Consider the following 19,334-nt stretch of genomic DNA (forward strand, 5'->3'; position numbering starts at 1 on the left):
TACTTCTAATAAAGGAGTCCTTAAAAGATATTTTATAATTAATATATACTATAGAAAAAGTAGAGATTATAATAATAGTTTTATCTATCTCTCTTAGAAAGACTATATTAATAAGATTCTTACCCGCTTTAGTCTTAAAAATTATAAACTAATTACTACCCTAATAGATAAGAAAATACCCCTTATTATTTTTAACGGTATTACGTTAAAAATTAAAATTAAGGAGTTTTAGATAAAAATTAGGACTCTAATCTAACTAATAGTCTCTATAAGACTAGATATTATCTTTATTATTATTAGGCTTACGAAATATACTAAAAACCTAGATACTAGCTATTTTAAAGCGTTAAAACGAGTTTTTCGTTACCTTACTAGTACTAAGTATCTTATAATTTACTTTTATCCGTTTACGAAATATAACTCTATTAATTATTATACTAGAATTAGAGACTACCTTCTTTTCGGCTTTTATAATACGGACTAAACGGGTCTATATAGCGAAAAGGGTCTCTTAATATCTAGTTTTATATTTAAAATAGCGGGTAGAGCTATCTTATAGACTTCTAAAAAGTAAGCTTATATAGCATTATCTATTACTAAGTCTAAATATATTATAGAGGCTCTTACTACGTAGGAAGCTATTTAGCTAATTTAGTTATTAATAGAAATTAGTATTTTAGGACTCTTTTAGAAGCCTATTCCTATTTATACGGATAATAATAGTGCTATTATACTAGCTTCTAACCCTAAATTTTATACTAATACTAAGTATATTACTATTAGATACTATAGACTTCGTGAAGAAGTTATAGTAGGTATAGTGAATTTTATTAAGATTCCTACTACTGAGATAGCAGCTAATAGACTAACCAAACCCCTTAGGAAGATTATATTTAAAAGGTTCGTTACGTAGCTAGGACTGACTATCTATAATATTGATTGAACGTTAAACGTTAGTTTTTTTTTTTTGATTTTCATACTAAAAATGGGGGGTTATCTGAATACATTCAAAAAGAATACTGGTTTTTTCAAAATAGAGAGAGCTGGACAGAATCAGACAGTTTACGACTATAGCACTAGTCGTGGGGGGTGTTACGAAGACACGTGATCTCCTAGTACATTAGTCTAGCTAGTTTTCCTTCTTCTTCCTTTTCTCTCTCTACGCACAATACAAGATTTTCTAGTCCACTCCTTTTTATGAGTAGTCGTATAGGATCATCTCTATCAGGGGGTTTTAGGACACTTAGGGGGGGTTGCAGGACTAACACCCTATAAATAATAGACACTAATTAGCAGGTTTATAAGCGCTAAGACTGTGTTTATATGTACATATAAATGGGCGTTGTTAGGGGCCTTACAGGCCTCCATTAATGGGCCGTGGGCTTGGTTAGGCTTCGAAGGTAGGGCCGAACCAAGCCCATTACAGAGGTCTATATGTTCTTCTCCTCCATCTGTCCTACTTGCCTGAATAATAGGTGCTAGCCCCATAACTAGTATTTCTTTGCATAGAAAACCCTAGTTTTCTTTCTATTCCACTCTACGTTACTTCTCAGGACCTCAGGGTATACTATCCAAGGTTCTAGAAGCAGGCACCGTATAAACTAGATAACACAAATCAGCATAATAGGCAGAATTAAGCGGTATCCAAACAAACACAAAAGTTCAGTTTTGTCACTAATCATCAGGGTATTCATCCTTCATATTACTCACAAACATCTTCTTCCTCTGATCCCACCGTTTAAAATGCTTACCCGCAATAGCAATCAAACCACTTGGCAAGTCTGCGAACCGAGGAAGAATTACTTCAATATTTTCTTCGGCCACGTATCGGACACTTCGATCAGCCACCCTATTAACCTACTATTAGCCACGAAGAGGACACAAACCACACTACTCACAGCACATGATAGAAGCTCTGGTGCCTACCAGCTTCTAATCGATCAATGCCCATCCTTCTCATCCACTGTTCACCTGCGCCACATTCTGAGTCCCAGCCAGTAATGATAGCCTCGTAGTGATAGCGACGATGCCGGAAAACCTGACCCACTAGGTATTGTACATTTGCGTTACCGCGGCTTCGCCTCCGGACCTGTTTTGGGATCCCATCCACAGCTTTCATCACATGAAGGCTCTCTAGTATATGCTCATGCTCAAACAAGCCGAGAAACAGAGGAGCAATATACTGTTCGACTAGAAATATATCAGAAGGAAAGTCCGCAGCGAATAGTTCCATAAGCCATGGCAACTGATGTCGTAGATCCATCGGCTGTGAATCACTAGATAGCAGCATCACAGACCAGAGCGCTGCATACTTTGCGCTCATGACATCTATGGCAGTAGTGTGGAGAGTGGGATTTCGAGGCTCCGCACGGACTGAGTTCAATATGTTTTTACCACAGCGCAAGACAAGACTCGAGGTCAAGGCTGCCCCCAAAGTTGCATTTTGATCCATATTGGACATGCCCAAGAAGGACAATTGGTCTCGCAGGCTCGATGCTGGAGTCTCCATTCCGCCGCGAAATGGGTCCAAATAAAGGGGCTCCCCTGGCTCTATTCTGAACAATGCATTGCCGTCCATGTCTGAGCCTGGCCGTGGGTTAACGATCACATGCACATGGAATGGAAATCCACAAGGACGGGCGTCTAGACCGATTCCCTGGGCGACGAAGCAGTATATCGCAGCCGACACCAAGGGCAGAGAATTATGACCTGGACTTTTCAAGGCCATCCCTAAGAAATTGTGCTCCAAAGAATGGTATTCTCGTTGCGGATCGATGCCTGTGAGACCATTCGCACTTAGCCATGATGCTATAGCCCGTGCCTTCTGACGAGGCGTGAAGAGGTCAAGGTCAGGATGAGACGCGACAAAGCGTTTGAGAATTCCATCGAGAGAACCTCGTATCTAGATCATAGTCAAACACGGACTTGGCAAAGGTTTACTATGGGATCAGACATACTTCATTCAAATCCTCAGTTCCATTTTCGGATATAAAGAGATCAAAGCAGCCTAACGCTCGGTCAAGTGACACGGGATCTCCACGTTTGAGCTTTGCCCATTCCGGTATGGCAATGCTTCGGTGCAGGCAAGTCAAGAGCGCGCGGGCATAGTACCTTTTGTGGTTGGCACAAGGCACTGGTCAATTCAAGGGAAAAACACATACAAATTCGCATAGAATCAGTAGCCCACCTTCTAGCCAAATGATCATCCCCGGACTCTACTTGAGTATGTCGCAAAATAGTATCTTTTGCATCGTATCCCAGTTCGATGACGCGGCGAAACTTTTCGATCCGGCCCGTCTGGCTACCAATAATACTATCGAGAAGCCGAGTGACAGAGCGATCGACCTGGTGTTTGGATACGAAGAGCGCCTTCCAATCGGTGAAGTTCACTGGGTAGGCAAGCCTTTGGTGTATATCATGCCGTCCATCCCAAAACCTATAATGCGACTGGCAATGGTGACGCCATAGTAGAGGTTCATTCGTTACATTTCGAAATCGAGAGTTGGTTTGTTCAACGGCGACACACGATTGTGGAGAGGAGTAACATAGAATTGAATTCAGGATCTCGTCTGGAAGATGGATTAAAGACCGAACCATCCCTGAAGGTGGAAGATTGGTGATGTTGTAAGGGAAGAAGATCAGGGGAGTGGGAAGAAAAGAACACAGCTACTTTACATTCCTCAATTCCGAAGAAAGAGTCCAAATAAAGAGCGAGAAAAAAAAAAGATATATACGTCAAAATCCCCCAGAAGCAAGATCCGATCATTATGGGTTTATGCGCGCTCCCTCTCTACTCTCTTCCGTCCTCAGCCCTCTCTTTCCCTTTGTGTCCTTGGGGGCTTCGGGAATTGGCATGGAGAGGTTTCCCCCCGACTTTATCTTTATCCTCGTGCCGAGATTCGAACTCCACTGCATTACTTCCCTCTTTTCTTTTGCATGCAGGCCAACAGTATCACTCCCAACCTTGAAGTTACAACTCTAGATCTTCCTTGACAGTACTGCTCTATATTATTGAGGTCTGGTCTTACGTGTGGGCGATTTTTGCAGCTATTCGTGATACCCCACCACAAACACACACACACGCGCTCTCTCTCTCTCTCTCTCTCTTCCCCTCCCCTCTCCCCCCGCCATGGGTCAATTTCATTCCACAAGTCAAACGAGCTCCGATGTTCCAGAAAATTCAAACCAGAAGACTGATTACTATGAGCTACTCGGTGTAGAACGCGGTGCGTCGAATGAGGAGTATGTCCACATGCCCCAATCCATATGGACGTAACGGAAGATTTGTCTGACTTTTTAGAATCAAGAAAGCATATCGGAAGAAAGCTCTTGTGCTGCATCCAGATCGAAATTATGGAAATGTTGACGAAGCCACCCAGCTGTTTGCTGAAATCCAGTCCGCCTACGAAGTACTGGCTGATCCCCAGGAACGGGCATGGTACGATTCCCATAGCGACGCGTTTCTAGGGACCAACGGAAGTACCAACGATCAACACTCATATAATGTCCGAATCACAACAGCTGAAGATGTCCTCAAACTTTTTTCAAAATTCAATCCTCGAATGGATTTCTCTGATGCCCCAACCGGATTCTTCGGTGGTCTGCGAGAACAGTTTGAGCAACTTGCGCTAGAAGAAAGACTCGCCTGCCAGTGGGAAAATCAAGATCCTATGGAGTATCCATCATTCGGGTCTGTTAATGATGATTTTGAGGACGTTGTACGACCCTTCTATGCTGCATGGACCGGGTTCTCCACTCAAAAGTCATTTGCATGGAAGGATGTCCATCGCTATTCTGAAGCCCCCGATCGTCGGGTGCGACGAATGATGGAAAAGGAAAACAGACGACTTCGGGAGGAGGGTATCCGAGAATTCAACGATGCTGTCAGGTCTCTCGTGGCCTTTGTCAAAAAGCGTGACCCGCGGTATAAAGTCAATACCCAGAGTGAAGCACAACGCCAGGAAACCCTCCGTCAGTCCGCAGCTGCACAAGCTGCAAGATCGCGAGCCATTAATCAAGCTAAGATGCGTGATCATGTTCTCCCTGAATGGGCCCAATCGGAACGACCTGTCACAGATGACGAGGAGAGCGAAGAGAGCGAAGTTGAGAGTTTCGAATGCGTGGTATGTCACAAATATTTCAAAAGCCAGAAGCAATACGAGGCGCACGAACGTAGTAAAAAGCATTTGAAGGCAGTCAAACAACTGTGCTGGGAGATGCGAATGCAGAACGACCAATTGGATTTGGAATCTGCCGATGACTTGAGTACCAATGCAGGTCTCATCCAGCCTCTTGAGGTTGGCGATGACAAAGATGGAGGTCATGTTGCTCCCATGGCCAATCCGTTAGCAAATACTTCCCTGAAGGGTCACGACACAGATACTGAGGAGCAAGGAAGCTCGCACAGTCTAGATCAAACAGTTCCTCCTCTTATTGATTCAAGCCCCCAAACGGATTCGGACAATGACTATGCCTCCAGGGAATATGTCGAGACGAGGCTCCGCGCCGACATGGATTCTCTGTCTACGGGTCTCGAAGATCTCGAAGTCCCTAATCAAGCGTCCTCGGTTGGTCTCACTGGGCAGTCACCGGCTCTCAAGATGGGCAAAGCCAAGCTGAAACGGGCAAAAAAGGCCGCCAAACAGGCGAATCAATCCACAGGGTTTGTTTGCGCAAATTGCCAAGCTTCCTTCACATCGAAATCTAAATTGTTTGATCACATTAGGGATCTTGACCACGCACAACCCTTGGTGGGATCAGTTGCCAAGAAGGGGAGAAAACCGTGATAACGCATCCTCGGGGCTTACTGAAAACGAAATGAATCAAAGTCCCTTGAGTTTTATAATTCTATTGTCTGTAGCATAAAACCAAACATCTAACCTAGTCCAGCCCGCGAGTTCTTCACAACCTGCGCAACAGGCTGTAAGATCCCCTTGTTGTCTGCAGCACCCAGCGCAGTACCAGAACTCCACCCCATCTTCTCCAGCATGGCCCGTCCTCGGTTTTCCGCCCCGATCTCCGGGGCTGAGGCACCCACCACATCACCATCCATGTAAGAAGCCGCACCAGACTTCCCCCGTTTAGTTTGGGAGAACTTTGGGGCTTCGGCACCCCAAGATCTAAACAGCCGACGATTAAACTTCCTGCCGGATAAAAGTTCATCGACATTGGAAATGGTCTTCGATGTGTATCTCGGAGTGCGCGCAGTCTTGTTGAGCACGGGGGAAGCGAGAAACTCCATGGCCGCGTGACTGTGATTTTAAATTCAATGCATTGGCCAGCTCGTGTATCAGTTTTCTGCGTTGCTTGGTCATTGGCGGTAAGGCCAGGCTAGGTCAAGTTAGAGATATGTTGATGGGAATGAAAGCGTATAAAACGAACCTATTTTTGGCGGACAAAAGGAATGATCGAAGCTCGGTCATGAGTTCCTCCATGTTCATCTCTTTGGAGTACTTGGACTTGAGGTCTGGATTCCCAGTTTTTCTACCCAGCAAACCCTGCGCCCGGAGTTCTTCTCGCTCTTTTTTCCGTAGCTTCTTTTTGATTCGGTCGTTCTGCCAGGCCTCCTGGATCTCAATCTCGAATTCACTGCCGGATGATACCAGATCAGGGATGGACTGCTTGCCCTTTGGTTTCCTCCGTAGGCTTGGTCGATCAAAGTCCATTATATCAAAGCCAAAGTACGGGTCAGACTCGAGAGCATCCGCAAATGCCGATGCCGATGGGAATGAAGGGTTTCCAGAGCGAATACACTTCCTGCCAGGCCCGGGATAGTCATGGATAAGGTCCTCGAGCAGATCAAACTCCTCGAGGGCATCGCCATCAGATCCAGAGAGGGCTATCTCATCCTCGTCGTCTGGGCTCGATATTGAGGTTGAATCATGTCCAGTGTCTATTTGTATTTGAGCGAACGATCTTAGTGAATCGATTTTGGATCCTGGAGGGGTCGAGGACGAAAGATCCAGTTGCATTGCCGCTTTTTCGACGTCAATGCCACATTCTAGGTCAGGGTTTGCACTAGATATCACTTCCTCGTGGTATTCATTGTCGATGTTGGCAATGTAGTCAGCCAGCGGGTCGATATCTTCTTCCGGTGGCCAACATGCTCTCCCTGTGTCGGATTCAGTGTGGCCTGTGGGGGTAGCTGCAGGCGATGAGTCCCGAGGCGTGTCGTCCAGCGTTGGTATGTGTGCTGTCTGTGAGAATACAGCGGTACTCGTGTCGAGAAAGTCTTGAATTTCGTTCCGATGGGTTTCCATGAGAATGGGTCTTGCATTATTTCTGCGACCCGTGAACACAACTTCATCCTCGCTGGTGTCATCCATGTCTGTCGAGTTCAACTGCAATACTGGGTCCGGGTGCCCGGTATCAGCACCTCCTTCTCCTTTCGAGTCGAAAACGAATAGGATATCTGTGTCATTTCCCTTTTTGTCTGGTATATTGTCGTTTTCTGGTTCTTCCCGATCAGCAGTTGATTTTGTCGGATGCGCGTCTTCTTGTTCTAATGTCGATTCCAGGCTCCCGGCGCTCACAAAACAAACCGCCTTGTGGCGCAGGTTGCTATCTGACCATAGTCGATGATGTGTTTCAGTATTTCGGGCTTCTTGTTGCATAGTAAGCTGATGTCGCAGTTGGTCTTTTTCTTTTTCTTTTCCCTTGCCTTTTTTTTAAAAAAAAAAATATTCATAATTAGCAATTGTCGAAATAGAATAATGAATATCATTACCTCTGCCAACTGGGGCCTTCTTCGTACGGGCCTTGGACTTCCCATGGCGGGCCATGGTATACTAGGATCTGTGGATAAGAAATGATTCAATGTCTGGGGCGATCTTTGCCTTGGGGTCGGGATGCGGGCGGTGACTATGTGTACTTTTCCTCCATTTTGGGCCTGGAGCTAAGTGAATGTGTCCAAAGGTCCATGGTTATGTGTTCTTTTCTTTTCTTTACTCTGCTTTCTTTCTCTTTCCTCTCTCTCTCTTTTGGTTGAGATACTCGTTGTTTTCGATCTAAAGGCAATTTCCACCTGTGGGTTTGTGCTTTGCATACAAAGTCCCAGGTAGTCCGGTGACGTCTTGGCTCGTGACTACAAACCCCTCACTCTGGGAGAAAGGGAGCTTCGGCTTCTTGTGTGTGGAGCTTTTATCCTGTCGGTTTCGCATCTTTTCTTCTTCTTTGGATGCCTTGAATAATCAAAATTGGCAATGTTAATTCTTTGGTTGAAGTTCCCAATATAGTTCGGATATATATATCTGATCACCCTTCCAATCACTACCCATACCATAACCACAACAGAACTGCAGAGCCAACCCCAGCCATGACTGTCGACATGGAAAAATGCAAACGCATAGTGCAATATTTCTGGGACCCAGAACCCAGAAATGACGCACCCGAAGCGACGATATGGTGCCTGGGCAAAGAGTACTCCCCCCAGCAACTCACCAGAGACGAGGCCAGTGAGTTTTGTTAAATTGAACATCGAATCACCACTCATAACCCGCTCCTGACATCAAAATAGCCAACAGCAAGCGCAGTCCTTCATGGCAACTTGATGCTAGCACCTCAAATGACACGGCATGGCCGAAGGCATTCGTCTCTGATTTTGGGTCGAGGATATGGATAACATACAGATCAAACTTCACGCCAATACCTCAAACAAAAACGCCGGAATCAACATCCTCAATGACACTAGGAGTACGCTTGAGAAGTCAACTGATGGACCCTCGAGGCTTTACATCAGATACAGGGTGGGGCTGCATGATTAGGTCCGGACAAAGCCTTCTGGCGAATACATTCTCGGTGCTATTGCTGGGTCGAGGTAAGAGATGTATGGCAAAATGTGTCCAGAACAGATAGAACTAATCCTCCGTTATAGATTGGCGCCGAGGGGAAAAAGTGGAAGAGGAGTCAAAGCTAATATCAATGTTCGCCGACCACCCAGATGCCCTCTTCTCAATACATCGATTTGTCAACAGCGGCGCAGAATCATGTGGGAAATACCCAGGTGAATGGTTTGGACCTTCCGCGACCGCGAAATGTATCCAGTGTGTGGCATCAACACAAGAAATGTCGAATTATGCTGATGGCAACAGATTGCTTTCAACCCAAACCGCCTGTCCCCAGCTCAGAGTCTATGTAACTAATGACACATCGGATGTCTACGAGGACAACTTTGCACATGTGGCTCACGACAAATCAGGCAGAATTCAGCCGACACTCGTTTTGATTGGAACCCGATTGGGGATCGATCATGTCACTCCGGCGTATTGGGATGGACTACGAGCTGCACTGACATATCCCCAATCGGTCGGCATCGCAGGGTAAGACATGGATGACCTGCTGATTCACCCCACGACATGAAATGCGCGCTAAGCAAAAATAGTGGACGCCCATCGGCATCGCATTATTTCGTAGGAGCTCAAGATTCCTACCTCTTCTTCCTCGATCCCCATACCACTCGACCTGCAACAGCATATCGACCAGATGAGCTTTACACCCAAGAGGAATTGGATAGCTATTACACCAACCGACTACGAAGAATCCATATCAAGGACATGGACCCTAGCATGCTGATCGGGTTCCTCATCAAGGATGAAGATGACTGGATTGACTGGAAGAAACGGATCCAATCAACGCCACGGCAACCCATCGTTCACATAGTTCCTAGCCAGCACCGGCCAGACCGTGACTATGGCCGCGCTGAGGCTCTTGATGAAGTTGAGGCGCTGGACGATTCAGATGAAATGGAGTAAGACAGAATAGGAAATTGCAAAGATTACCGATGATTTCAGTGATTAGTTTACCAAGAATGGAGAGATAGAATCATGATGCAATGCAATCAAGCATTTGGAATTTCGCGTTCTAGTAGGGGAGGCCAATCCATGCCTGCCCCAGACCCGAGTTATGTTACATCGCATTCACGTATCGAGTGGTAACCATTCAAAAAAAAAATCACCCATCGGGGAAAAGAAAATTCAAGCCATCCCATGACGCATTAGAAACCCGTAAAACACCCATAACCGACCGCCTCAGAGAGCCCAGAACAGATCAAGAGGCAGTAAAACAAAAAGCAAGCTCGAAAGAAAACGTAAAAAAAAGGCCAGCTTATTTGGCGGAAGAAGAGTACTTGGTGACAGCCTTGGTGCCCTCAGAGACGGCGTGCTTAGCCAGCTCACCGGGGAGGATGAGGCGCACAGAGGTCTGGATCTCCCGGGAAGAGATAGTTGACTTCTTGTTGTAAGCAGCCAACTTGGAGGCCTCAGTAGCGACACGCTCAAAGATATCTACAGAAGGAAATCAAAGTTAGAATACGTGACGTGACGCGTAAACGCGTTATTGAGGTGGGAACCTACCGTTGACGAAAGAGTTCAGGATGGACATGGCACGAGTGGAGATACCAGTATCGGGGTGGACCTGCTTGAGGACTATAGATGAAGTTAGTATGGACGCGCTTTTTGTGTTATTGCCCAAGGGAGGGGGGGGGTTTGAGGAGACAACGTACCCTTGTAGATGTAAGAAGAGTAGGTCTCCTTGCGGGTCTTGCCGCGCTTCTTCTTCTCGCCGGTGGAAGCGGAGGCAGTCTTCTTGCCAGCCTCCTTCTTCTCAGCAGGAGCCTTGCCGCCAACGGGGGCCTTGCCACCGGTGGAGGGCTTCTTCTCAGCGGCCTTGGGGGGCATTTTGATGTGGTTTTGAAGGTTGGGAAAAAAGAGGGGAAAAAAGGGTTAAGAGTTGTAAGTGAAGATAGACGAGGCGTGTGGATGGGAAACGGAGATGGAATGGGGAAGGAAAAGTAAGAGAGACGCGGTGACGAGGGGAGACACCGTCTTTATACTCGTGTTCCAAAAACCAGTTGATCCTGGGGGGTGCAAAGGAGGCCGAATTTCAGTACAGTAATGATCTGGTATGATCTGTATTGTGAAACGGACATTGACGCGTCTTAATGCGGAGAAAGTGGGGTTAGATCACTCTCAGCCAGCTGTTCGGTATGGTAACGCCCCAATATTACCACACCATTCCCAAAGTGGAATGTCTGATCCGATTGATCATTGGTCGAACGTTCTAAGCGAGACCGTGATCTGGAGGGCCATTGATGCCGCCTAACGTCACCCTCACCGCGTCCTTATAAAGGTCCTCCGCTTCCACACGCTCTGCCACCTGCTCTTGCGACTTTCCACCATAACCCAACTTCATTACCTCCAACTTCAACACACTTCTCACTTCCCAATCCCCCTCTTTTTTCAAATCCAACCATCAAAATGACTGGCGGAAAGTCCGGCGGCAAGGCTAGCGGCAGCAAGAACGCGCAGTCGTAAGTTGTTTACATTTCGCGTCTTTCTATACTCCTCATACTGACATCAGTTTCTCCAGCCGTTCCTCCAAGGCTGGTTTGGCCTTCCCCGTTGGCCGTGTTCACCGTCTCCTCCGCAAGGGCAACTACGCCCAGCGTGTCGGTGCTGGTGCCCCCGTCTACCTCGCCGCTGTTCTCGAGTACTTGGCTGCCGAGATTCTCGAGCTGGCTGGCAACGCTGCTCGCGACAACAAGAAGACCCGTATCATTCCCCGCCACCTCCAGCTTGCTATCCGCAACGATGAGGAGTTGAACAAGCTTCTGGGTCACGTCACCATTGCCCAGGGTGGTGTTCTCCCCAACATCCACCAGAGTACGTTGTTTCCACCGACTCCCCTGTCGTTTCCATACTAACATCATATCCAGACCTTCTCCCCAAGAAGACCCCCAAGGCCGGCAAGGGCAGCCAGGAGCTGTAAAGCTGTTTCTCTTTTTCGCGGGTTGTTTGTTTTCTATTTTCCGGCGCGGATTGGTTCTTTGACACGATAATGGGGTTATGGGACGGGCACGTTATGGCTCTGCGTTTTCTCTTTATTTTTTTTTTACATCAATTTCCTGGTTGTACATTATGTCTACGGACATGGAATGATACCGACGACCTTAACTTGTTGAGGGATTTCAACTTTCGGATACTACCCCGGGCACGAGCCCACATCAATGAAAAACTCCAGGTTACTTTCAAGTGTTAACTTTGAATTCGCTTCCCTGTATACTGTTATAGTCCGTGTATGCAGTATGACCAATTTAACCCAATCTAATTGCATTTATTACGTTTTATTATGCATGGTGAATGTTTGATGTTTTTCTTTTTATAAGAAAAAAGATTCTGGCTCTGTAGTCTACATAGACACGAAAGATAACAAATCGCTCATGTTTGTGATTGGCCTAATTTACATGTGCCTTGCGATATTGCTCCTGCTTTAGTGTGCACCCGGGGATTGCGCGTCTATTTGACCTCAAAGTTAGTGCAAATTCACAGTTGTATCAAGCTAGAAACGTACACGGCAGGATACGGGCGGGCAGGTTGCGCTCCCATTTGTTGCCGCCGGGGGCAGTGGGTGCCCGGTATGGATCAGGGTGCTTCCAGGTCTCTAACAGCTTCTCTGTCTCGCGCAGCAAAATCTGGGGCATACGTTAGATTCATCCACCATAAATTCCAGTATCACATACCTGTTGCTGGCGAGGATCGCGGACGTCCTTGTTGGCTTCAAAGAGGGATCGGATATAAACCGCTTGTCCACGCCATATTTGTCGGTGGACGGCCCAGTCAAGGGACAATTTCAAGGAACGCCGATAGAGAGAGCTACAAACAGTTCAGTGGACAATCTTCTAGGGGAGGGAATCTGGCAAACTCACGTAACAGCGGAGGAGGACATTGTGTGCTAGTCCTAGATCCAATTCCGGCCAGCAGGGAGGAGGAAGGAAAGGAAAGAAAATTTGAGATGCTGAAAGACGGGGTTTCAGATCAGGAATGGCCAACCTTTTGTAGAGATTGTCAAGGGTTCCTTAGTAGACAATAGTCTAGGTGAGGGTTTCAATGTCGTCAGGTTGACTATTCTGGGCTTCCTAATTCGTTCGGACAAAAGAACTGCTTGAATGGTCACTCTCCGCCCCCGTAGCGTAAGAAGAATAGTCCGCCTCTGCCGGAAGGGCGCCCGCTTTACCTGGGTCCCGATCTAATCCGAGCTTGATCTCCTTTGCTTCCTTTAATTTTTCTATAGAGTTGAAGCTTCATTTTTTGTGTTGTCTACAACTCTGGTTTAGTACTTTCCCAACCGAAATCATTTTGCTTTTCTTGACCATGGCTTCTCGAATCTCACTTGCGCGCCTCTCGGGCCAGCGCTTCTCGGCTGTGGCTAGAACTACTCGGGCATCAAACCAGTTCCGCAACGTCAAGGGATTGTCTACTCTCACGCGGAAAGCTTCGGCTCGCTCAGCTTCGGGTTTATTGCAGGCATCTTCATCAAGGTAAGGATCTTTATCATTCCTATCCGTTGCGATTCCGGCTCATGCAATCCTTGTAGCATCAATGTCTCGCGACTGAACTTCACTCCTCTGGGAGGCAACCAAATTCGCACCTATGGTAAAAAAAATTTACCCCCTTCCTAGCTATCATGTTGATCAGTTGCTAAATACTCCTTAGCCGACTCCATCGTTAAGGTCCCCAGCATGGCCGAGTCGATCACAGAGGGTACCCTCAAGCAGTTCTCGAAACGTATGGCGCTTCATTGTGGGTGAACATTTGACACTTGCTTATTGTGCTACAGAGGTCGGTGATTTCGTTGAGCGTGATGAGGAAATTGCGACAATTGAAACAGACAAGGTAGGTCTTTTTTTTTTTTTTTCTTTTTTACTTGTTTTCTTTTTTTGCCTTATCACTCACATATGTTTTCCGCTAGATTGATGTTTCGGTCAATGCCCCCGAGTCTGGTATCATCAAGGAGTTCCTGGTGAATGAGGAAGATACCGTTACTGTCGGTCAGGATCTCGTCAAGATTGAGCTTGGTGCCGCCCCTGAGGGAGGAAAGAAGGATGAGGGTGCTGAGAAGCCCAAGGAGTCTGAACCCAAGAAGGAAGCTGCGCCTGCTCCAGCTGAAGCCGAGAAGCCCAAGGAGCCTGAACCTAAGAAGGCCGCACCCCCCAAGCAGGCTCCTAAGGCAGAGCCTAAATCCCAAGCCACTGAGCAGCCAGCTCTTGGTGGCCGTGAGGAACGCCGGGTATGTTGTGATCTACCACCCTGGTCCTGGCGTTGGCTAATATTTGACATAGGTTAAAATGAACCGCATGCGTCTGCGTATCGCCGAGCGCTTAAAGCAGTCTCAGAACACCGCCGCTTCTCTCACCACTTTCAACGAGGTTGACATGTCCTCGCTGATGGAGTTCCGGAAATTGTACAAGGATGATGTGCTCAAGAAGACCGGTGTGAAGCTTGGTTTCATGAGCGCCTTCTCCCGTGCTTGTGTACTTGCCATGAAGGATATCCCCGCCGTCAACGCCTCCATTGAGGGTCCTAACGGCGGCGACACCATCGTCTACCGCGACTACGTTGACATCAGTGTTGCAGTTGCCACCGAAAAGGGACTTGTCACTCCTGTTGTTCGCAACACCGAGGGCAAAGATCTCGTTGGAATTGAGAAGGCCATCGCCGATCTCGGAAAGAAGGTCAGTCTTCATTGATCTTGGCGTGATCTTTATGTCCAGTTTTACTGACCGGTGAATAGGCTCGCGACAACAAGTTGACCATTGAAGACATGGCAGGTGGTACCTTCACCATCAGCAACGTATGTTCTCTGTTCTTTGGTGTCCATGCCAACATTAGCTAACTTGACTCAATTAGGGTGGTGTCTTCGGCTCACTGATGGGTACACCAATCATCAACGCCCCCCAGACAGGTCAGTTCCCCTCGTACCTTTAGTTGATCTTCGAATCTAACTTTTTTCGTCTAGCTGTCTTGGGTCTCCACGCCATTAAGGACAAGCCTGTTGCTGTGAACGGCAAGGTTGAGATCCGTCCCGTACGTATATGAACTGCAACCATATATTCTTCGGTTTGCTGACCTTTTTCCCAGATGATGTACCTTGCTCTTACCTACGATCACCGTCTCCTGGATGGTCGCGAGGCCGTTACTTTCCTTGTCAAGGTATGTCCCGTCTCCTCCGCTGTCTGAGCCAAATACTAATAGCAAACACAGGTCAAGGAGTACATTGAGGACCCCCGGCGCATGCTGCTTTGCTAGATAACGCTGGTGTTCCATACACAACCCGTGTTCTTTGCTGTTCTTGTGCCTAGAGCGGGCTCGTGCCCTTTGTAAATTATTATTTTTCCAAGATATAAAATGACATGTCAAGGATGGATCTTTTAGTGGCTTTGGGGGTATTATCATTATTATTCATGTGTACAATGCTTTCCTCTTCTCGATGATAGCAGATAGCTCCTAAGAGATTGAATTGACATTGTACTAGCAATACTGTGATCAGGGCGATTCAAGACGACATTGTGACTCCTCTGATGGAAGTTATTTCCACTTGTTTCCCGTTCATTTTGAATGAGACAATCAGAACGCACAAGAGCCCCGGAGCCGCCGTGTATCGTCTCGGGTCAGATCTTCGACCTGGCCACGCTCCAGTTGAAGAATAAGAGGCACTTCGAGAACTTCCATGAGATCCTCAAAAAACTCGACAAAATGCTGGTGCAGGAAATCCATAGGGAAGATCTCATCGAGCTCTTCTCGGCTGACTGGGCCTGCTGTGCCATGGGGAGATGGCATGCGCTCTAGAACCAGACTACGGCTAACCTCCCAATATGCATCAAGTTCATTGTCGTGGACTGTCCAGGCACAGAGTCTTCGAAGTTGGTCTGGGAAGCGAACGTCTTCTTCCAGCATTGCATGGACCATGAGATGGGCACCGAGATCAAACCAGCGTGACTTGGATACATTGCCGATTGCAGAGTGGCAGAGGTCCATGAACTGAATTCCGATCTCAGACAGGGGTGTGAAGAAGCCAAGTGCACGATCTTTGGGAGGCTCCCAGTGGACAAAGAGATTGGTCAGGTGGAAAATGCGCAGTTTAAGGTCCAAATCCCAGGGGAGAGGAGATTCAAGGGTCCGGTTGATGATTAACTGTTGAAATACTATAGTAGCCATAGTTATGTCAGTATAGATGATGATTTGCGGCGGATGTCTGGATGCTGACGTTCAACCATGTTCACAAACCACTCAATATGCTCGATGGAATGTCCCATGCGTAAGGCTGCTGTGATCTTGCTGATAGCCACGCAGACCAGGTAATCAAGGATCATCAGCTCCACAGTGCCTCGGACACTGGGAATTCCTTCCATTTTGAAGTCAGAACGGCTGAGGAAATCAGATAAAATGGAGGTGTAGCGTGCTCAGGGAGTCCATGTTGTCCCTATGTCACGGAAGTTTTGGTTTTTCTTTTTCCCGGCCCCAGTGACGATTATGTCGGCGCGCTTAGCGACCACTCGGCGATGTGGTTGAGCATCTGAAGTTGAGGCATTTCGATATCTCACGCACGTGACTAGCCGCGACATTCAAACTTCTTGATTGGGTTTGTATCTCGGCCGGCTTTGTGCTGGGTGGATTCTAGGGTCATTGTTGAACTGATTGGCACTGGCTCGGTTGTATGTTAGATCTCTAATTACATGGAGATATTCTTTTATATAGAAATGTATATTAAGCAGTATCACGTGTGTGAATGCGGAGACCATGGCGTCATTATATATAAAGAGAAGGATCACACCCGTCGACATAGATACGATGTAATCAATCACGAAAAGTGCCCATCATTTAAACACTCCCTTCCCTCCCTTCCTCCCTCCCCCCTCCCACACACACACACACACAAAAAAAGCTCATGCTGAACTTCATCAAACCAATATTTACCCCCAGCAAATCACTACGCGCTCTAAGTATGGCATGGCATTGTTCCGGATCCACCAACACCGAGTTGATTGAGAACCTTTTCAAGGCTGGACTGATTCAGAATGAGCGTGTGAAAGAGGCCATGATAGGAGTAAGCCTATTTACATTGAGATATTGTATGGATCTAGGTTGTTCTAACATGATCAAGGTCGATCGAGCTCATTATGCTCCATCAAGGCCGTACTCAGATGCACCTCAGCCCATTGGACATGGTGCTACTATATCCGCACCACACATGCATGGCCATGCATGCGAGTATCTAATTGATCATCTCAAACCAGGTTCTCGGGTGCTGGACATTGGATCTGGCTCAGGATACTTGACCCATGTCCTTGCCAACTTGGTAACCGACTCTTCTGGCCATGGCACCCAGGGACAGGTGATTGGCATTGACCATATCTCCGAGCTGACAGATCTGGCCCGCACAAACATGGATAAGTCCAAGAAAGGCCAGGATTATCAGAAATCTTCCACTGTCAAGTTCATCACTGGTGATGGACGCCTTGGATGGAAAGAAGATGCACCGTACGACGCCATTCACGTTGGTGCTGCGGCCGACAAACTTCACTCAACCCTAGTGGACCAGCTGCGCGCCCCCGGAAGACTTTTCATACCCGTAGAATCGGAAGACAACGAGAGCGCTGTGGATGGTCTCGGCGGAGGTCAGTATATTTGGGTGGTTGATAAAAAGGAAGACGGATCCATTCACAAGGAGAAGGTATTCCAGGTCAGTTACGTGCCTTTGACAGATGCTCCAAGATAGCGATGCGATGTATCCTTTTAAAAATTTTTTCTTTCTTTTTAAAAAACAATGCCTCAAATTCATGTGCCTTGAAATAAAAAAAAAATGATTTTCCAAACCATTAAAATTCGAAATACACAGTGAAACTCCATGAACACCCAATATGGTTTACAAGGAAAAGATACGATCAGCGAAATCCGCCTGGGTATTTGAAGCCTCCCTGTTGGAAGAAGAACTGCTGACCGCCAAAGGGGTTGCCCTGGAACGGATTACCTCGCTGCTGCGATTCAGGATCGTTGGGATCGTCGCCGTTATCGAACCGTGTCCGGAGTTCAGAGTCCGATAAAACCTCATAGGCTTCATTGATGGCCGCCATCTTCTTCTCTGCTTCTTCTTTGCTTACACCTTGGGCATGGGCCTTGTCAGGGTGATGTTGTTTCACTAGTTGGCGATATGCGCGTTTGATCGTCCGATCATCCGCATCTCGGCTGATCCCCAGGACTTTGTAGTAGTCCTTTTGCTTGGAACGCTTAAGTAGAGTCTGGGCCTTTTGGTGGAGAGATTGTGCTTCTTGAGAACTAGGGTGGTGTTCCTTGGCCGAATCAAGTGTGCGTATGGCATCTTCGAATCGATCTTCATCCAAAGCGATCTGGGCCTGATATAAGAGTCCGGCAAGCGAGTGAGGAACAAGTTGGACAGCCTCAGCGCAATAAGGGCCAGCCTTTTTGATCATACGCATCTAAGTGTGTTAACATTGGAGGGTCAAAAAAAAAGCACGTATGATGTGGGTTTACTCACTTCCCGGTAAGCCTCGCAGGTTTTCTCGATCAAGAATGTATAAAGATTGTTTGGTGCCAGGCGATGGATATGATCAGCTTGCCTTGCCTCTTCGACATCGGTCTTGATGTCTGCAATCAGACCACTGGATTCGCTGTCGCCCACCATGAGGTTTGCGGCATTGCTGAATTTGCGCGCCCCCAGGGCAACATGCAATTTCTCGAGTTGCTTAGCAAGCTTCCGCTCGCGTCGATAGAGACGGTTACAAGGTTTCGAGTCGGGATCGGCATGCAGACACTTGCGGATTTGAGCAAGGCCACGGTCACTATCTCCCAGGGAGTAGAATAACATGGACGACATTTGCAAGTGAGGCTCAACTAAGCTTGGGGACATTTGCAGGACATGTGCCAAATCACTGAGCCCTTCTTCCGTCTCGCCTCTTTCAAAATGACAGCGGGCTCGAGCCTGCCGCAGGGGTAAGGCCGTATTTGCCTTTAAGATGGCAACATTTGCCTCCGAGACGCAGGTTTCCCAGGCGCCCTGCTTTTCAGCGTTAAGAGCCAAGGTGGCTGCATCACGCGCAGTTTCTAATTCCTTGTAATCGTCAGTCGATTTTCTCCCAGCCCGGTCGAGATCCTGCAAAGCTTCCTGCCAGTGGGCCGAGCGTGCTTTTAGACGCGATCGTTGTAGAAGAGCGCCCTCAAAGTCCGGTTTGAGTTCAAGAACTCGATCAAAATCGGTTGAGGCCTGGGAATTTTTTCCAATAGACAAATAAGCCGCGCCTCGTTGGAAGATGGTGATATAGTTGGTTGGATCGCGCGCGACGGCGGCATCGAAGTATACCACGGCATCTCGGGGTGAGCCCTGTGCGAGGTGGGCTTTTGCAGAAGAAATCAATTCAGAAAGAGGTATATCTGTAGGAATTTGAAAGGCATATCCAGTCGAACAACAAGCCAGAAAGGCTGTTAGTAATTCCAAAGAAACGAGCATTGTTGCGGGGAGAGAGGGAGATGCGCAGTAGTAGCGGG

General features: G+C 47.3%; 11 protein-coding genes across 11 annotated transcripts; 5 read left to right on the top strand and 6 right to left on the bottom strand.

The window, feature by feature from the left end:
- Nucleotides 1–1,674: 1,674 nt before the first annotated feature.
- On the bottom strand, nt 1,675–3,597 carry N7457_006031 (uncharacterized protein; the record flags this gene model as incomplete). Its single annotated transcript, XM_057177075.1, has 4 exons — nt 1,675–1,849; nt 1,899–2,902; nt 2,958–3,133; nt 3,162–3,597. 4 exons carry the CDS (start codon nt 3,595–3,597, stop codon nt 1,675–1,677), a joined length of 1,791 nt encoding a protein of 596 aa, XP_057031377.1.
- A 532-nt stretch (nt 3,598–4,129) lies between these two features.
- Nucleotides 4,130–5,786, top strand: N7457_006032 (putative C2H2 finger domain protein; the record flags this gene model as incomplete). The annotated part of the gene is made up of 2 exons (XM_057177076.1): nt 4,130–4,242; nt 4,301–5,786. The coding sequence occupies 2 exons, from the start codon at nt 4,130–4,132 to the stop codon at nt 5,784–5,786; spliced, it is 1,599 nt and encodes a 532-aa protein (XP_057031378.1).
- An 89-nt stretch (nt 5,787–5,875) lies between these two features.
- Nucleotides 5,876–7,613, bottom strand: N7457_006033 (uncharacterized protein; the record flags this gene model as incomplete). The annotated part of the gene is made up of 2 exons (XM_057177077.1): nt 5,876–6,251; nt 6,382–7,613. The coding sequence occupies 2 exons, from the start codon at nt 7,611–7,613 to the stop codon at nt 5,876–5,878; spliced, it is 1,608 nt and encodes a 535-aa protein (XP_057031379.1).
- A 701-nt stretch (nt 7,614–8,314) lies between these two features.
- On the top strand, nt 8,315–9,749 carry N7457_006034 (cysteine protease ATG4; the record flags this gene model as incomplete). The annotated part of the gene is made up of 4 exons (XM_057177078.1): nt 8,315–8,453; nt 8,516–8,815; nt 8,873–9,317; nt 9,380–9,749. The coding sequence occupies 4 exons, from the start codon at nt 8,315–8,317 to the stop codon at nt 9,747–9,749; spliced, it is 1,254 nt and encodes a 417-aa protein (XP_057031380.1).
- A 352-nt stretch (nt 9,750–10,101) lies between these two features.
- Nucleotides 10,102–10,673, bottom strand: N7457_006035 (histone H2B family protein; the record flags this gene model as incomplete). Its single annotated transcript, XM_057177079.1, has 3 exons — nt 10,102–10,280; nt 10,350–10,421; nt 10,499–10,673. 3 exons carry the CDS (start codon nt 10,671–10,673, stop codon nt 10,102–10,104), a joined length of 426 nt encoding a protein of 141 aa, XP_057031381.1.
- Nucleotides 10,674–11,208: 535 nt separating this feature from the next.
- On the top strand, nt 11,209–11,787 carry N7457_006036 (histone H2A). Its single transcript, XM_057177080.1, has 3 exons — nt 11,209–11,305; nt 11,365–11,657; nt 11,711–11,787. The coding sequence occupies exons 1-3, from the start codon at nt 11,253–11,255 to the stop codon at nt 11,761–11,763; spliced, it is 399 nt and encodes a 132-aa protein (XP_057031382.1). The 5' UTR covers nt 11,209–11,252; the 3' UTR covers nt 11,764–11,787.
- A 477-nt stretch (nt 11,788–12,264) lies between these two features.
- N7457_006037 (NADH dehydrogenase [ubiquinone] 1 beta subcomplex subunit 9) lies at nt 12,265–12,720 on the bottom strand (the record flags this gene model as incomplete). Its single annotated transcript, XM_057177081.1, has 4 exons — nt 12,265–12,290; nt 12,346–12,466; nt 12,515–12,647; nt 12,701–12,720. The coding sequence occupies 4 exons, from the start codon at nt 12,718–12,720 to the stop codon at nt 12,265–12,267; spliced, it is 300 nt and encodes a 99-aa protein (XP_057031383.1).
- Nucleotides 12,721–13,145: 425 nt separating this feature from the next.
- Nucleotides 13,146–15,080, top strand: N7457_006038 (uncharacterized protein; the record flags this gene model as incomplete). Its single annotated transcript, XM_057177082.1, has 11 exons — nt 13,146–13,312; nt 13,369–13,427; nt 13,488–13,559; nt 13,612–13,667; nt 13,744–14,061; nt 14,114–14,506; nt 14,566–14,625; nt 14,682–14,736; nt 14,791–14,858; nt 14,913–14,984; nt 15,036–15,080. The coding sequence occupies 11 exons, from the start codon at nt 13,146–13,148 to the stop codon at nt 15,078–15,080; spliced, it is 1,365 nt and encodes a 454-aa protein (XP_057031384.1).
- Nucleotides 15,081–15,398: 318 nt separating this feature from the next.
- Nucleotides 15,399–16,183, bottom strand: N7457_006039 (uncharacterized protein; the record flags this gene model as incomplete). Its single annotated transcript, XM_057177083.1, has 2 exons — nt 15,399–15,976; nt 16,039–16,183. The coding sequence occupies 2 exons, from the start codon at nt 16,181–16,183 to the stop codon at nt 15,399–15,401; spliced, it is 723 nt and encodes a 240-aa protein (XP_057031385.1).
- A 536-nt stretch (nt 16,184–16,719) lies between these two features.
- N7457_006040 (protein-L-isoaspartate O-methyltransferase) lies at nt 16,720–17,550 on the top strand (the record flags this gene model as incomplete). Its single annotated transcript, XM_057177084.1, has 2 exons — nt 16,720–16,878; nt 16,936–17,550. The coding sequence occupies 2 exons, from the start codon at nt 16,720–16,722 to the stop codon at nt 17,548–17,550; spliced, it is 774 nt and encodes a 257-aa protein (XP_057031386.1).
- Nucleotides 17,551–17,716: 166 nt separating this feature from the next.
- N7457_006041 (DnaJ and TPR domain protein) lies at nt 17,717–19,296 on the bottom strand (the record flags this gene model as incomplete). The annotated part of the gene is made up of 2 exons (XM_057177085.1): nt 17,717–18,268; nt 18,328–19,296. 2 exons carry the CDS (start codon nt 19,294–19,296, stop codon nt 17,717–17,719), a joined length of 1,521 nt encoding a protein of 506 aa, XP_057031387.1.
- Nucleotides 19,297–19,334: the final 38 nt, after the last annotated feature.

This window comes from Penicillium paradoxum (genome assembly GCF_028828445.1).
Source record: "Penicillium paradoxum strain IBT 22861 chromosome Unknown utg000005l_segment0_segment0, whole genome shotgun sequence".
In the NCBI taxonomy this organism is placed as follows: Eukaryota; Fungi; Ascomycota; class Eurotiomycetes; order Eurotiales; family Aspergillaceae; genus Penicillium; species Penicillium paradoxum.